We start from the raw sequence: 18829 nt of genomic DNA on the forward strand, positions 1-18829 counted from the left end.
TAATGAATCCCTAAAGCAAAAGTTTCCTAGGTTGTTTTCGGTCTCTTTAGATGTTGGTCACACTTTATCACAGGTTGGTGCTTGGAATGACAATTATTGGTCGTGGAAGCTGGGATGGAGAAGGACTCTCTTTGTATGGGAATCTAGTCAAGCTGACCAACTCTCACAGTTATTGGATAATAAGAGGTTAGCGAAAGAGGGTGAAAGCATGACTAATAAGTGGATTTGGAGAGATACAATGTCTACAGTTTACACGGTGAAGGCAACTTATAATCATTTAAAGGGGGTTGAGCAAGGTGGTGTTGGGGATTTTCTTGCAAAGTTTCAGAAGTTAAAGACTCTCCCTTCAATGCAAGTTACAACTTGGAGGGTGCTAACTAATATAGTTGCTACTAAGGACAATATTTTGAGACATGACTTAGTTCTGGTAAGTAATCTCTGCCCATTATGTGGTGAGGAAGTGGAGACGGTAAATCATCTATGTTAGAATTGTAGGCCTTAAACAAGAGGGAGGGTGAATTATTTATAAAAGATTTTCGCAAACTTTGAAGGTATAGAGAAAGCCAATGAAGAATCAAAGAGAAAGGAATTAAGTTAACCAAGAAACAAATCTATTTTATTATATTTCCATAAATTCAACCGGTTGTTTATGCGATTCAACCAGTTGTTTTTATCAGTAGTTAATAAAAACAAGCCAAAACAGATTTAAATGAGATTAAGGATAGAAAGAATCACACAACAAGTTTATACTAGTTTACTCTTATACCAAGAGCTACATCCAATCCACAGAAACCACTGTGTGTACCACTAAGCAATCAACAACCTTGATTACAAACCACACACAAAAAAGGTGATCTTGAACCCTTCAAGAACACACACCTCCTTTGGCAAACAACACACTACAGATGACATGACACCCTCTAGATCTGCACACAACACGTTTACATAATTACAGTATTCAAGAGAGAAAAAGGATTGATCACGCCTGATACAGATTGAATTCAAAAGTTACAAAGCAGTCTTATTCCACTCTTAGACAAAACAATCCAAAGCTTGAAGTAAATCTTGGAGAAAACTGATTTGAAAGATTTTAATATGATATCTGACTACCAGGAGCGTAAAACTAATTATTTAAACTCCAAAAGGTTGTTAAAAACATTTAATGAACGAGCCAAATCAGTTTTGAATCAATTAAAACAGATTTACCAAACTTAACAAATCATGTTAAGGATTTTGAAAAACAATCGGTTGAAATGTCGAAACAACCGATTGGATTGGGTTGACAACAAAGTCAACCAATTTCAAGTTTTTTCAAAACCTGTTCAAAAAACACTAAGTGTAAAACAACCAATTGAAACGATTAAACAACTGGTTATTTTTCCACTTCTTTGTAAAACACTCTTTTTTAAAAGGATTTGATTTAAACCAATTTTGGATCCTAACTTAGAGTGGGTTTACAAATTCAAACTACCCATAACCCACACACATAAGCAACAACAAGGTCTTCAAGCAATCCACACAGATTTGGAGACATCAAAGCTCTTGTTCAACAATCTATTATTCGAGTGTAAGGTTTCTTGGAAAATTTGGGGTCTCTGTTTTGAGTGGCTTGATCTTTACTCGGTGTTTCATTTTGATGCACAAATGAATTTCATGTTGCTTAAGCATGCAGGTATGAAGAAATATGTCAATAGATGTTGGGGGATTTGGGTAGCAATTGTAGGTGAAATATGGAATATGAATAAATGTATCTTTAAGAATGGGAGAGTAGATCTTTTGAAGGTTTTTATTGTGGCTCAAAGGAAATCATGGTCTTGGGTTACAACCAAGGAAAGATTGACGCTCTTATTCGGATTGGTGCTTGGATCCCCTGTGTTGTATGAAGTATTTGAAAAAAAAATGATATTTTGCAAACTGTTTTAACTATTTGTTCAGGACTGTTGGATTTTTTGTGCAAGTTCTTGTTTCTACTATTGGTGTGGTTATGAAAAGAGAATATAGCTCCCGGTCAGGTTAATAGGCAAGTAAAGATTATAGGTTTGAAGAAAGTGTACTCTTTTGTTGAGTAGAAATCTTTGTGACCTGTTGTTGGGTGAGAGTATTTGATTGTCTTGTAATATGGAGTATTGTTATTGTGAGTTTTCGATTGTTACTAGGGGTTGTTTTTGTGTGTATTGTGGTTTGCCCTTTATTGATGGAAGATTAGGTATAAGGGTCTTGACAGGATTTTATGAGGGTTGCTGAATTCTTTTGATGTGACATATCCTCTCTTTTCATGTATATTTGAGGATTGGTTTGTTGTTCTGTAGAGTCTGATTGTTTTGAGCAGATTGATCTGGTTATTTTCTGTATAAAGGTTGAAACATATTTGAAGTGCCTATTTTTATTTTATTTATACTTTTTACTAATAAATTTTTTTAGTGTTTGGACTAGTAATAAGTATATCCTATTTTAGAGTTGTTTCTCATTTAATGTGCATACTATCATAATCATTTCAAAATTATCAGTAGATTAATTATAATTAATTATCACTAATCATAATTAATATCTACCAGAAATTTGATAACATGTTCATAAAACCTTGTACAAAACCGTACCCACTATTTTTCAATACAACCAAAGTTTTAGTTAATTTGATAATAAAAAAAAATCTCATAACATCACATAAATTTAATAAATTAACATTTTCACTTATACATTGACTACTAAACCATGAAAGGATTCTTTAACCAATCTTACACTATAGCCTCATCCTCAATAAATAGGTAAAACATCGTAGTTTTTACTTAAGTAGAGATTTATCAATATTAGGGTTAACGAAGATACTTCTTTAACTTCCACGAAAACCTTGTTGCCTTCTTCAATCCATAAATTTTTTTACTCATTTTTAACAGCCCAAAGGTTTGTCTTGCATTTTTCTATTAACATAAATTTTATGAATTTTCCTTCTTGTGCTTTAAAGATGCATTTTTTCACTTCAAATGTGTTTTTTTCTTAAATTAAAAACATATGTGAAATAATAACTTCTAAAAAGTAAAATAAAAGGAAAAAAACTTTTACTACAAGATAAAAAATTTAATCTATGTACAAGATAAATTTAAAAAAAAAAAAATTCATATAAAAGAAATTTACTACTTAACTTATGCATAAGTTAATTTTAACTAATTAATTAATGGAGAAACTAATTCAAAAACTTTTCTCTATTTTTCTATTTTAATTTCTTTTGAAAAGTTTGTATACAAGCTTTGCTTTATTCCTCTATTCAATGAGTGAATATTTAAGAGATGCACTTATCTTGTTAAATTTAATAAGTTTATGAATGCCTTAAGAATTAATTCAAAGTAGGTAACACAATTTAATGATTATAATGGATTGCAACAAAATATTCTTTGTTTTAAACTAGGCATGGAAATCATTTCCAAAGTTCAAAAGCAACTAGTGACAACTTAATTGAAACTAAAAGAGGAATTAGAATGAAAAAGACTTTTTCTAAACAAAAACTTGTCCGTTAGTACAACTTCAGTAATTAATTAGGCTTTGATAGTGAGTGGAAGAGATGAGTACAAAAGAATAAGGAACTTTTGGGGTGAAACGACCCTAATAAATCCAACATCACTTTCCTAATTGAAAGTTACAACTTAAAAGTGATGTTTATTTGGGGTCAAAAAGTTCTAAATGACTGAACTAAATTAAAGCCATCACTTCTATTAGTAGGCATAATCAAAGACTTTTACTCCTAACTCCAACTTTATGAGACCATGCAAAAGGAAAATCATGAACAAATAGTAATTGTTTTGAGAATCATTAATTATATATTAATTTTTCTTTGGAATTTGAACTATTGACATAATAGAAAGTAAAATCATGAGCAAACAAGATGAGTTGGATAACCAAGATTGACTCATCCAACCAAAAACAAATTGGTGGCACCATTTTTGCAATTGATTTTGGCAGTAGTTACTCAATATTTTCTTTAGATTGATACAAAATTGTCTCGTATTTGTTGTATTACTACTAGTACGACTATTTATTAAAAAATATTTACAAATTTACTGATATTTACAATTATTTTAAAAAATACATTTTTTGAGCTCCAGATAGAAAGATACTGTAAATATCATAATGAATTCATAAATCAAAGAGTTCTAAAAAAATAAATTTAACCATTTCTTAACTATTTTATATATATTTAAACATATTTGGGTCTCATATATAATATACATTAAAAAAAAATAATAATTTTTAATGAAAAAAATAATTAGTTGTTATAGTGACTAAATTAGATACCAGTTTAAAGATTAAAAAAAAAAATTCTAAATTAGTTTCTATTATTGTTAAATGATTTTTAAATTGGTATGTAATTAGCAATCAAGATTTTTGTTATCAAACTTTGAAACTAAATAATTAGTAGTTAAAACCTTAATGACTAGTTAGATATCAATTTAGAAATTATTTAACAATAATATAAACTAATTTAAAAACCAATTGTTTTTAATTTCTAAAATATTCTCTAATTTAGTTACTATAACAATTAATTTTTTTTTTAGAATTATTTCTATTTATTTTTTTTGTGATAAGCATAATTGTTTTTCAAAAATTTTTAAAGAAATAAAACCACCCAAATTACTTAAAAGAATACTCTCTTTAAAAAATAAATTAAAATAAAAATATATTACCAGACACAAATTTTCCATAAACATTTTAAAATAAATTGCAATGATACACAGTGAGTGCTCTAAAATATAATAATATAACATTCCATTTACAAATATATAAAAAAATCATTAAAATTAGTACAAAATACTCATCTAAATTCGTGTTTGATTGAACATTAAAGAATTTTGGTTGTACGAGAAAAGAAAGATGCTATAAAAATCAGTTTTTCATGCATATAACAGATTTTATCGAGAAACATTGGTGTTTTGTCCACCCTAGTTGTGGTGTGTTTGTTTAGGTTGGCATTGTTCGAAAAAAAAGAGAGAATGATTTAGCATATCTGATAGACAGGCCATGTGTCGAGAGCCCAGAAGCTAAGAAAGTGATTGTGGGAGAAACGCTATAATGTATGCTAAGGGTAGTGAAGCACAATGTCACAGACATCAATGAGTGCACCTCAATCTCATCGACCATTCACTTTTTTTCCCAACAACCCTATTAGCACAGATTTTAACACAGACAAAAACACGGAAATACATATAATTTTTAAAAGGCAAGACACAGATACACATATCTATATATTATATAATTATAAATTATATAAATTGACAATAAATATTTATGTGTATATGTTTCAGATTTTTTAGAGTAAAAAGATGTTTTTCATGACTAGTTCAAAAAAAATTGTTTCTTATTTTTATAATCATAATAAAAAATTATACAATAAATTTAAGTTTTTAAAAAATTATTTATTTATCTTTCTTAAAATTGTATTAGAACCATGTTATAATTTTTATAAATTCAACAAATATTTTTTGAATTGAACAATTCACCGATGAGTGTATTATGAGTATCGTATGACTGTCGACATCGATATATGTGTTCGACACAGACACATCATTTAAGAGAAGTGTCTGAACTTTCCTGCACCGCTCTCTGTCTCATTCCTTCTAATGCATCCATCCAAACATATTTGCAATTCTCAACAAACAAAACAAACCACTTACTAATATCAAATTTCACATTCGATGTCAAAATAAATAAATGTAATACAATTATAATCCTCAACACACAATGCAGCAATATTCCAAAAGCTTGATAACATTAAACCCTTCTCCTTCACAATGTAGAGTATTTAGATGGTAATGCCTATGACATTTGGCTTGTAAGAAAAACAATGGAGAAGAAATGGAACGAAGTACATTAATTGGAACCCACATGAGCAACACTGCAACAAGAATAGTGGAGAAGAAAGACCAATTTGAAATTTTAAACATTTGAAGAAAGGAGAAAAGGAACATCATATGAACTTTAAACATCATTATTAGTTCTCATATTTAATGAAAAATTCTATGTTTCTTTTTATTTTTTAAAACTTCAACTTAGACCACTTGTGTCATCTCATCATCATACTAACATTGGATATAAATATTAAACGAACAGGTCAAATGTACTTAATTTCAGAACATTAGTGGTCAAAATCATTAAATTTAAATTTATATAGTAAAATGTGTAAAAATGTGAAAACTTAACGGTAAAATCTGCTGTTAAACCCAAATGAAAAAAAATATACATTTTTTTTAATCTTGTGTGGATTATTTGTTTGTACATAGTTATGTTACACCTTCACAACATTAAAGATTTCGCAAAACTCAAATAAAAAGGTAAAATTTGCTTTTGTTTAGGCGATGAAATGATTAAAACTGTGAAGCCTAAATTAAAATACTCATTTTGAATGAAAGTGTTTATGAGTTATTTTTTAGGATATCCATTTTAAGAATTAATTTTCAAAAATATTTTTTTTCAGATTTTTTTGTTGACTTCTTATCTTTCCTTTTTATTTCTAAATTGGATTTCAAAGTAAAAAACAACTTTGTATCACGCTATAGATTATTTATCACGAATTAAAATATAATTTATATGTTTAAAATTATTTATTTATTATGAATCTTAATTATAATATAAATTTTTTAAAATATTATTTACATGAAAGAAACATTTATATTATGCAGTATATATAGGCTAAAATACTAACTTTTATGAATAAATTAAAGATATTTAAGTTGGTTTACTCAAATGTGAATTTTCTAGAAACAAGGTCTCCTCTACATAATTAACAAAAAAAAGTAGAAGATTCCAAAAGTTTTGACCGAAATAAAAATTCAATACACTAAATTTGTAGATTCCAAAGTATATTGGGAGTGATTGGTAATTTTTTTCTTTCTTTCTAAAATGCAATTTTTGAAACAATATATTTTATTAAAATGAGGGTAACATCAAGAAAAGTATTTATGGATTGTTTATTTTTTCAAAAGAAATCCTTTTACATTTAACACATAATCCGTTTTTTCCTGTTCATGTCATAATCACTTGTAGATTACTGGATAGGATCGTTGTTATTTTCACTGATTATTATTGTTAGTTATACATAATTGTATTTTAGATTAATTTTAACAAAATAAAAAAAGTTTAAAATAAATTTATTTTAAAACTAAAACTAATTAAATTTCATAAATTTTAAAAAATAAAATTAGTGCTATGTGAAACAACAACCCTGAGCAAAAGAGAGCAACATAGTGAAGAAATTGTAAAACTACAGTGAGAGTAACAATTAACGACAGAATGAGAATAACGATACGTAGGCTATCTGTTTATGAAATAAAACTAGTAGAAATGCCTTTTTCGTGAAGGTACATATTTTTATGATAATAAAAATACAATTAAAAAATTGATATAATTATTATTAAAATAAAAAACTATTATCAAATCATAAATTGTAACAATTTGTTTTTTCGTGAAGGTACTATTATCATAATTTTATTACTATTCTTATTATTACTACTTTTAACACCATTTTAAAATTAATCCCATTTTTTCCCATCAAATGAATCTTAGTGAGAAAGTGAAAACTATTTGTTTGATTTAAATTAAAAAAGTTTAATTAGTGAACTTAAAGTCAGACTCACTTTTATAATTTCGGTTAAGTTTACACTAAGTTATATAATATACAATATTTTCTCATGCAGAGATCTACCAACTCGTATGTTATATTATGAGTACCATCTTACAAAATGAACTTTAAACCTAATTCAATTTTATAAAATCTATGTGAGACGTCTGCATCTATGAAATCTAAGAAATGTTCTTATCTTTAGTTAATAAATATCAAATTTCCATCAAAACTAATTAAAAAATAACATAAAGTTGAAACCTAAACCATAAAGCTAAAAACTATTTATGAAACTTTAATTTGTTAAACTTAAATTAATGTTGTTATGGTTCAAAAAGGTCTCTTGAAGTATGAGGTTCAAAAAGGTCTACTAAATCATCTATATATGTTATCCGCTAAAAAAACAAAGGAGTTTAAGACTTATTGAACTCCTTCTGGAACTAAGTGTGACTCAATAAAATAATTAACAAACCTTGTTTTATAAACAATATGCTCAACAACGTATGAGTAACACCCTCTCTAAAGGCCTTCATATTTTTAGCAAGTTTAGGAACATGAATTATCGATTTTTCACATGTAATAAAAATCAAACACAGATTCCGTTACACGAAGCTTCCTCACAATTAAAGTTCACTTAGTTATATCTAAATGTATTATAATACTCTCAAATCTAACTGCTCATTTTACTATTGTCTTTGTATTCTTTACTTACCCAAATCAAATACGGATTCCTCATATATTATCTCAGTGTTGTTCACTTCTCGAAATCTTAGTAATTTAGCACAAAATTAACATATTGTACTTGTATTACTATTGTTCACTACGAGTTGAAGAGTGTATTATGTAGACCAAGTCTTTAAAATTTGGGAGAATCGAGGAAGAATTGTAGAAAAACCTTGGATTAGTGTCCTTGGTGTGTAGTGGCATCAATAAAGTATGCCGAATGGCATTAAAAGCATCGAACTTGGTAGTGCTTAATTATAAACCCTAGGGCATGTATATGTATTTGTAAACGTAGTTGATTTGTACAGTGATGGCTAAGAAGGTGAAAACGAGATATTTAAATGGCGTAGTAATGTAACTCTAGCGTAGTTTTTAATAAAAGGTATATGTAGTAGTAATTGGTTGAGCATTTAGTTTAGGATAATGATTTGAAAAGTAGAAAAAAAAAATGGTTTTAAACGCGCATGCAAGTTGAGATGAATATTCAAAGATATAAGGTGAATCCCCATGAGGAAGGAGTTTATGATCTCTAAACACGTGAGAGGGGAAGAAGTAGAGAAATAGAGGTGTTGTAGGAATAAATAAAAACAAAAGAAGAAAGACAGAAGGAGTACCTTGGGATTGGAGCCCTAAAACGAACATAATATAAGTATTAGCAGCATAAAGGCATGGGTTGAGTCGCAGCAATCCTGACAAAACAGCTATATAAACAATACGGCACCGATTAAGTAATGCGTGTGAATAAGCCAAAAAAACCCATAAAAAGTGTTTAGAAATAGGGAAATGGGTTTAAAATTGAAATGGGTGATCAATTTGAGGAGAATGAAAAATGATAGGTAGGCAATGAATGAGAGTGAGGATGGGGACAAGGTGCTTGAAGAATTGTGGAAGAGAGGATATGGGTAATGGAAAGGGGCGTGTAAAATAAAAATCAAATGTTTCCTATGCGTATAACATGTGTGTCGAGTAAGGTAGGGTGGATGAGGGCACAGGTGTTATAGGGCACTACCCACTGATGTTTTCTTATTCAATCATCAATGCACATTGCTCAACAGCACTAGAGCACCATCTTAAGTAGCTTCTGCTATTACCCATAACTTGTTCACCATAAACTAGTTTTTTAAAATAAAAATAATTGTCAGGGTTGCCCATTCACACGGATTAATTAATTGCTCCATCCTCACTTTTTTTAATGCCAAATTTCATGGTTTCTGGTTTTCCTTTTGTGGTGGGATTTTTTGGTTAAGTATGCAGAGTTTGGTTGGTTGGAAAGTAATAGATGAATGATTTGGTTAGTGACGCAGTCCCCTTGTAGATAGGAACCTTTTTTATGTGATTTGTTCAACACTTTTGGGCAAAGAACCAATGGAAAAGAGATGAAGTGGGAAGGGTGAGAGGGGAACCAAAATGGCAGTGTTGCACTTGCGCACATAATTGGCACTATTATGGTTACTGAGTGGCTGTGATAACTTATTTTCTTGGATAAGCCCATTCTATTCTTTCCCATTAATATCAACCCTCACCGCCCCAATCATCCAACTTTTCTTTTCTTTTTCTTTTCTTTTGTTTTCAGATGCTCCAATTATTCTCACTATTCCATTTTTCCCTTTCCTTTTCAAGGATTCATGTTTATTATGCACACCAATTCCTTTCGGTTCATTTCTGCACTATTTGCTCTGTGAAAGCTTTATTGACCAAGGAAGGAGAATAGGTTAATGAACTTATAGTTAAAAACCTATTTCTGGCTACATAAATCTAATGTTTTAATACAAGTATCTTCTATTAGAATTTAATATCTTAAAAACTTCTTTGTAAGTTCTGTCCTATTATTCATATGGCCAGATATTTTTTTTTTTTTTAAATATCTCCTCTTTGCTTTTTGTTATTTGGTAAAGGATGAGGACTAATGTTCAACAATTGAACAATTGAATTTTCTCTTTTGTAGTTCTCTTCTTTCTTCTTTTTATCGTTTGAGTTTTGACTGTTGATAAGGAAAATATCTGTAAAAAGATTATTGATATTATAGTAAGTGGTGTTTAATGATTTAATTATTATTAATACATATTTTACTTAATTCATTCAAATCCATATAATTCGGTTAATACCGAATACTAACATGTTTTGGGACCATTTTACTACTGACGGTACACTTTTCTTTTGTTTTGCTTTGCATAATTAATATTTTATTCTCTTGTTGCAGAAATAATTTTTTGGGTACATTTTATTAAAATAATATACAAAATGTTGCGTAATAGATAACATACCTTCCATAAATGTAACTGTGTAACAATTATGCAAACTGGTGAATAACAAATTAATAGATGACTAAATTAGTCTACAACCAAAGGTTAGAAGCAAAATTAACACAGAATTTTTTTTTTAATTTCTTCCCTACTGAATTTGCAAAAAAAAATTAATGTTGTTATCATTTACTATATAAATTATTATAAATAACATAAAACATTTTTTTTATAAATGGTAAGAAAACAAAAATAAAATATATTTTCTCAACTACCTGAAGTTAGTTATTCGTTATAGGACAACGGGTATGTACCATGGGAAATTTTATGGCATAATACAATGCAAAGACGATTAGGTGAAGTTGGAATTTAGAGTATTCAAATTGAATAAAGGAAGAAAGAAAACCAGAAAGTGAATGGTAGATGATAAAGGAAATCAACATGGACATCGTCTTTCATAAAGGAGATAATGAAGAAGACTTAAGAAGGTATCATTCTTTATCCAACATCCCTTGATTTCGAATTTCTATAGTATAAAGTAAGTACAACTTTTTTCAAATTAAAAAAAAAAAAACTAGGTATACGATGCAAAACATAAGAAATGCATATGTAACTTAAAAGAAAAAAGAGAGATAGAGTGGGAAAAGAGAAAGTATAGAAGGTAATAAAAAATTTAGAAAACCCTAAATTTGATCTTGTAAAATTACATAATTTTTTAAAATTGCGATGAAGAGTTTACACATGTGTATACAATTATTATTATTATTATTATTATTGTTTAAGATAAGATGAGAAGTGGAAGGTGGTGATTAATTAAGGTTGTTTAGAAGAGGAATTGAGGTGGTGGTGTTGATGTGTGTTAGAAAAAAAACGTGATGATTAGAGTACACGTAATGTTGTTTGTTATTGGAAGAATGTTTTGTGACAATGTTGATTAGGCAGAACAGAAGGGGGCGTAGGTTGGGACCGCACAACAACAGTAGTCCGCGCGTGCTACTTAGGCACTACTCACGTGCGACGATGCCCAATGGGGTGCTGCTGTTCTCTATATATACAAACCCCATTCACAGAAGAGTGGTGGTGAAGCAAACAAAGGAAGCAAAATAGGCACTGAGTGAGGTGAGTGTAGTTGAGAGAATGTTGATCATGACACATGGATGCAACATGGATGGATGATTAAGATTTCATCAACAAGGGAAGGTACCAAATAGCAACCTCCTAGCCCAATCGTTATAGCATTGCAGTACCTAAGCAGTAAGAAGAGTGACACAAACACACAGAGTGTGTGAATATACACATATATACGCATAAACTAGGTTGAGTAGTACTATACTAACTTGTTACATCAAACCAATGGAGACACACGGTGAGATAAGGGTGTCAAAGTTCAAGAGGGTTTGTGTCTTCTGTGGGAGTAGCCCTGGCAAAAAGAGAAGCTATCAAGATGCTGCCATTGAGCTTGGCAATGAATTGGTATATATACAATTCCATTATGCTTTTATGCTTTTCTTGCCCATATCTTGTTCTTTTTTTGGAGAAATAAAAGGGTAAGTAAGTAACCTTCTGTTTTACCTTCTGTTTCATTGGGGGTTTAATAAAAAGAATGTGTCATGTTTTTTATTTCATTATAAGTGAGCTGAATTAATGGATTAGGTGAAAATGGTTCAACTTTGTCATATATGACGTCTTGAATGATCTAGTTCCATTGATAATTTCAGTTGGACTAGTTCGTTCTGTTCATACCAGGTTTGCAAGTTGTAACTTGCTTCTGCAAGTCGAAATTCACATAGATTTCATTTTTTTTTCTAGGTTGAGTTTGTGTTTAGCTTCTGTTTAATGTTAGATTGTGTTTTTTTTTTTAAATTTTTACTTTTCCATCATTATTCACCAACCAAAGGGTCAGTCGATCAAAACCATGCCCAATTTTTTTTGCTCATGTGTTTAGATATCTATGGCGCCTTTCACCTTAGCATAAAAAGTATCCATTTTTTTTTTGTTTCTTGAACTTTATTAAGCTCAGTAGCTCTGGACAGAACACTTGGCACGGACTTTAGTAGTGCTTGCTGCTGATTGAGCGTTGGAGAATAATTTTCAGTGGCCTTTTCCTTTTTCCAAACGAATCATCATTTTTGCTTTTGTGTTATTGACATCGTATTATCATAAACCTTCTTATTTGCTTCTGTTACTCTAATTTTTCTAGATTGTTTATGTTGTTAATGGTCTCTGAAGGTCTCTAGGAACATTGATCTGGTCTACGGAGGAGGAAGCATTGGCTTAATGGGTTTGGTTTCCCAAGCTGTTCATGATGGTGGTCGGCATGTCATTGGGTATCACTCTCTCTCTCTTTTCCTCACACACTTTTTTATGGTAAAGTTTTCTCTTTCTCTATTTTCTCCCAAGGATTTTGGGTGGAAGGGGACGATCAAGAAATCAGAGCCAATTGTGTTTGTGTTGGTCTCTTTCTCCATTGACTCTATTTGTCATGTTATTGTCTCTTGCAGAGTTATTCCCAAGACACTCATGCCTCGAGAGGTATGTCTGCTTCAGCCAGCTAAAAATGCTTGTAGTTTTTTCTTCTCTAAAATAAAATTTTCCAACTTGTTTATTTTTATTTCACTTGTTTCTCTTTATCGAACATCTTCTTTGAGCACGTTTGGGTATAGATTAAGAGTGTTTTTTTTTTCTTTTGCAAGTGATGTCTTTTTAAGTTCAGCATCTTTTCCCTCTGCAGGTTTTCTTTCATTGGCTAAAAACTTTTTCTGTTGGTTTTGTTTTTGGTTTTTAGTTTCAATCCCTTGGATTATAAATTATTGATGTCTGTATAGCTAGGTAAAGCATGAAATAAACAATCCTTCAACTCTCATAATTGCTTAGCTGCTACTTTTCTCTTTATTTTGTTGATCTTATTATCTGCTCCATCCCCTGTGCAATGGTTCCTTTTGCAGCTAACTGGTGAAACAGTGGGAGAAGTAAAGGCTGTAGCTGATATGCATCAAAGGAAGGCAGAGATGGCCAAGCATTCAGATGCCTTTATTGCCTTACCAGGTTAGCATGAACTGATAATACTTGGTTGTATTAGAAAAAGTGGAAATATCAAGGTGCTTGAAGCTTTCTAGTTTTATCATGTACCATTGACCATATCTCAGTGTTTTATTCTTTTGAGAATAATAGTTGAATAAAATATTCCCATGATCTCCTGTGCTATTTTCTTATTCAGCATTCAACAAATTGGTATTGGTTTTTCACTTTGTTAAACTTTTTTTATCTGAATATTATTAAAAGGTTTACCACGCCTAATCATGAATGTTGTTGATGTTGACTAGGCATTAGCTGTTACATACTTGTGTATGTTTGGTTTTGAAGTCTTACGTAATATTGTGGACTAGTCATGTACTTTGAGTATGCATAAATGGACGAGGAATTTGTAATTTTAAGGAGTATTAAACTAGTGTGAGATTTTTAATCAATTAAATTTGGCACTGCTGCAAAACCGGTTTGTGACTTTTCTTTCTTAATAATTCATACATCCCAATGCTACGACGTTTAGAGAGCGACCCTTCAGAAGTAGCTGATGCTGACTTTCCCTGAGCCCTTAACATATGTGGCTAAAATTTCAAAACCTCTGCGGCTCTGAGCAACTGTGGTTCTGGTTGAGTACTATTTTTGCCGCTACTTTCCTTGGAAATATGACGTGTTTTGTACCAAACTTCCTGCATTTAATTGTGAAGGGAAAGTAAAGCTAAAGAAGAACTATCACAAGATAACGTTTCCAACTAGCACCTGCACCTGACATGGAATAATGCCTTACCCTTTTCAAAGGCTTTTAATTCTTAGTTGTTATAATTCTGAAAGTAATTGAGTGCTGAAAATTAGAGAAGATAAAGGAGGAACGCAAAGACAAAGCTGTCAATCACTCTCTATCTTGGGATCCCTCGTATGAAGGTGGATTCCTCAATTTCCAAGAGTAAATAAGAGGGAGAGTATGAAGACAAAACCAATAGATGTCCTTAACGACCTCTCACTTCATGCTATAACATCCATAATGGCATTTTTGAAACAAACCAAAGGGTACATACAAAATAGTAAACATTACTTACATGCATCCAAATATGGAATAGTTAAGTCCTAAATTGTGGCGAAAGAGACAACCCGGTTGAAATGAAACCAACAGTGAAAACTGGTTCTCATACTGTTAAAATAAATTCCAGGTTCTCTTTCTTCTGCTAGTCTATTAATTACCATCTCAATCATGGGTAGCTTACCTTATGTTTTTGTATTAAATGATATATAAACTTATGCAAGTTACATGCATGCAGGTGGTTATGGGACTCTAGAGGAGCTTCTCGAAGTCATAACTTGGGCTCAACTTGGGATCCATGACAAACCGGTAATTGACTTGTACCATTTTGTTGGAGACCTATATTATTAACTAATTTATTCTTTGGAGGTTCCTTGTTCTTTTAGCCTAACTAGATTTGACATTTCACAACTTGCAGGTGGGATTAGTAAATGTTGATGGATACTTCAATTCGTTGCTATCATTTATTGATAAAGCTGTGGAAGAGGGATTTATTAGTCCTAACGCCCGCCACATTATTGTGTCAGCACCAACATCAAAAGAGTTAGTAAAGAAATTGGAGGTAATTTTCATAGGATGACATCAACCAACCAACCAACCAACACTTTTTCTTCCACAGAATTAAGCAGAAAATGATATATTTTATGTTAAATTCACAGGACTATGTTCCCTGTCACGAAAGTGTTGCTTCCAAGTTGAGCTGGCAGATGGAGCAACAACTCACTTATCCCGAAGAGTATGACATTTCAAGGTAGCTGAGTTTGCTTCATATGCACGGAAGATGACTCTAGATAGAATTTTGGAGGTGGAAGAAGCTAGTGTGGAATATCAGTATTCTGTTTTTTGTTCTTACTCTAAAAAGAAGAAGAAATTTCTTTTGTAAAGTACCGGTATTGACCTGAATATGTGAAATTACTTTGTTCCCTTGTGAAACTGATTTCCTTTTAAGTTGTAAGTATTAGGGGCTGCTTAACGTATTGCTCCACCTCAACTAATTTTACGTTTAAATGATCTTTAATGTGCTGACTTTATAAAAGCATCTAGTATGTTATTTGGCCGAGCAGAGCAGCAAACACACAAAATCACTTAGATACATGACTTGATGACGAACAGAATCAACGGGCTATAGTTCAACTTGAATAAATTGCTAATAATTAAGAAATCGACTGACATATATGTTCTTGAGAGCTGATTTTAGAGTTGATCATGTTTTGGCGAGCTAAAGACAAAATACAAGAAATTGACCCCACAAACAGCCAATTCTTGAATGCAAGTGGAATAGCTGGTTGAGAGTGCATTTCCTCACATAGTTGGACATAGAGGCTGCAGTTTGTGAGCTACTCACCAAAATTTAACGTCAAATTATAAGAAATGCTGAGGTAGATTCAGTTTACCCCATCATGCACATATGATATTTCAGCTTTTGGGCCCCTCAGTTGCCAAGCAAATGTGACATTGCCATGTGTTACAGAGGACTATGTGGGGTTCAGAGTTCAAACTATGCGAGGGGCCATTTGCTTGTAGGCCTAAGGTAAGGGATCATGTGCCACATGCATGGAACTGTGGACAATATGATAGCCATGGTTGGTCCTAGTATCATCCATCAATTGCCAGTGGCTGAAAGAACTTCTTGGTACAGTTGGGTCTTTTGGTTTGGAGCTAATTCCAGAAGCTTTGAGTGGTCGCATACTCATCATTTATGATGCTTTGCATTGAAATATTGGCTGAAACATAGATGGCATGGCCAAGAGGGAACTAAAGGAAACACAGCATCCACCAAGGTAAGATTACAATAAGATCTTGACAATTCCTTTTTGAATTTCCTAGTACTTAGATACAGCTATGTAGAGAAGATATTTTCTTTGTGATCTATGAAAGTGAAAAGAGAGGCATTGACAAAATTATCCACACAAAGTTCCCTGTAGTACTTCTTTTTGCCCCTTTTTCTTCCTTTTAAACATTTCACTCTAAAATTGTTGAATTAAGAAGAAAGTGATCCAATGCTAACCTTGTTGAGTATATGTTTCATTATCATATTGAACAGAACACAATAGCTACCCATATTCATCCAAGAGCAAAGAGTGAAAACAGAAAAAAGAGAGGTGAGAGGGAAGTTGCTTTCACCATATCAGTCAACTTATCTTGTATTTAGCAATCAATTAATGGCTAATAACTAAAAACTAAAAGGTTACTGTTTGTTATGCAGTGCTGGTTTTGGCAAACATCCACATCTCTGGACCACTAACCTGTGGAGCACCTTTCAAGTACTATTTTCATGTTAGGTAACATGGTTTGTATATTATGGCTCCTATACATTTTCTCAAGTTAAAAGGACTGGTGGGTGTAGCATAATATTGTCAACCTTTCATCCTACATAGGATAGTTCTTGATCATTGTTACTGTGTGATGGATAAGGAAGTTATCCACATCAAAGGTCTATGTTATCTACATGCTTCACCATATGCAGAAACTAAGAAGCTTTTTGAACCTGCAAATGCAATTTTCTAATTATGTCCGATTATTCCTTCTTTTCGTCTGTTATTTATATCTTTTTGCAAACATAACCACTGCCTTTACTTTTCTGAAGAAAAGCCACGTGTTGATTTGTGGTGAACTTCTTAATATAATGACAGTAAGTTTAAGTGTTATATTTCTCAAGTTTTAATTTCAGACAACTTTTTATAAGCAAGTTTTTTTAAATTTTAATCAGTATAACAAGCTGACTAGATAGGTTTAACCCTCTAAAAAGAAAGTAAACTATTCACTAATCATCTAATCTTAAATTTAGAAGTTTAAATAGTAATTTGGATTTGAGATGAAAGGTAACCAAACAATTCTCTTTAAAATTTAAATTAAAACATCTAACCTACTTTGTTATGTTATTTATCTATTATTTATGGCGTGTTATTTATTATTTATGACGTGTTAATTCAGCAATTTAGAAGAAAATTGTCCGTAGTGTGAAAAGAAAATAACTAATTATATGTGTTGTTACTAGAGATGAGCTGGAATCATCTGAGGTGTACAAGTGGATTGACCTCTACGTTTGAAGAGTTGTCGAGCTTTGATGATGAAAACCGAGTGGTAATCCACCTCCAAAAGATTTTTCGACGCTCAAATTAAAAGAGTAATATTTAAGTGAGTATGTGAGATTGAGTTGAGATGAATATACTCCCTAAAATTATATTTATATTTATAAGTTTTCATTAAAATATTTGTACCGACTAGTCCTCGGACATTGACGTCAGGGATCGACATCGGACCTCACTTACAGAGGGAGAGATCGGACGTCAGTGGTCTGAACAACTATATTGAGCCACGTGAGATGGGCCCCAGAATTACACCAGTTACCAGCTAAAACATCATATATGAGAGGAAGCCCTAAGACACGAGGGATCCATGCAGGTGGTATGTATATAGTCCTTGGAGGCGCTAAGGCCCGTTAGGGTTAGGGTTTCCAAGGGAAGGTGCATGCATGACAAGTGAATACTTAGGGCACCCACAGAATAAATGGCCCCAGAGATTTGGTGCACAAGTTGGTACCCAGGCGACCATTCTGTTAGTCGTTGCACTCCAGTTAAGGGAAGTTCCATGTGCCAGATTACGCTAAGATTGTGTAATAGCGGCGCAGGGACATTCTCCAAGGAACCCTAGACACGGGTAACAGAACAAAGGTAAACCCTAGTTTCAACCTATATAAAGGGGACTAAGAACCCTAGCAAGGCACACCGTTTCTAAGACTGAAACTACTTGATACACTTATTGTTTCTTTGTCCTAGTACTGACTTGAGCGTCGGAGTGCAAACGGCCGTCAAAGCGCCCTTTGTCTTTGCAGGTGAGAGATTCTTCAACCAAGGAAGTTCGATTCTCAGGCGGAGATAGGCGGGCAAGAGACTGTCGTTCGAGTCAACCGGCAAAAACAATATTCAATTAACTTATATCTGTTATGAGATATCAAACCGATTTTAACAGCAACCAAAACCAAAATCAATTGTTTAAAGTATATGATCTATGCACTTCTATATGTGGTTAATGTCCACTATCGCAAGTGAATATTATGTACTCAATATTACAACATCAAACATGATATTAAAATGGTTCATAAATTTTTGTTGCTTTGTATTGTTTTATCCACATCTAGTGTTATTTTAAGTAATTTAATATTCAATCTACTTTTTTTTT

At 31.8% G+C, this 18829-nt stretch overlaps 1 protein-coding gene across 4 annotated transcripts; it reads left to right on the top strand.

Moving 5' to 3' along the window:
* Positions 1–11384: 11384 nt before the first annotated feature.
* LOC137828802 (cytokinin riboside 5'-monophosphate phosphoribohydrolase LOG3) lies at positions 11385–15580 on the top strand. 4 transcript variants are annotated; one of them, XM_068635509.1, is made up of 7 exons: positions 11385–12042; positions 12799–12896; positions 13071–13101; positions 13515–13614; positions 14886–14956; positions 15066–15209; positions 15307–15580. In XM_068635509.1, the coding sequence occupies exons 1-7, from the start codon at positions 11923–11925 to the stop codon at positions 15400–15402; spliced, it is 660 nt and encodes a 219-aa protein (XP_068491610.1). In that variant the 5' UTR covers positions 11385–11922; the 3' UTR covers positions 15403–15580. The 4 variants fall into 4 exon arrangements, with proteins under 4 accessions (XP_068491610.1, XP_068491611.1, XP_068491612.1 ...); XM_068635510.1 differs by lacking the exon at positions 11385–12042 and adding an exon at positions 12168–12315; XM_068635511.1 differs by lacking the exon at positions 11385–12042 and adding an exon at positions 12295–12378.
* Positions 15581–18829: the final 3249 nt, after the last annotated feature.

This window comes from Phaseolus vulgaris, chromosome 7 (assembly GCF_000499845.2).
Source record: "Phaseolus vulgaris cultivar G19833 chromosome 7, P. vulgaris v2.0, whole genome shotgun sequence".
Classification (NCBI taxonomy): Eukaryota; Viridiplantae; Streptophyta; class Magnoliopsida; order Fabales; family Fabaceae; genus Phaseolus; species Phaseolus vulgaris.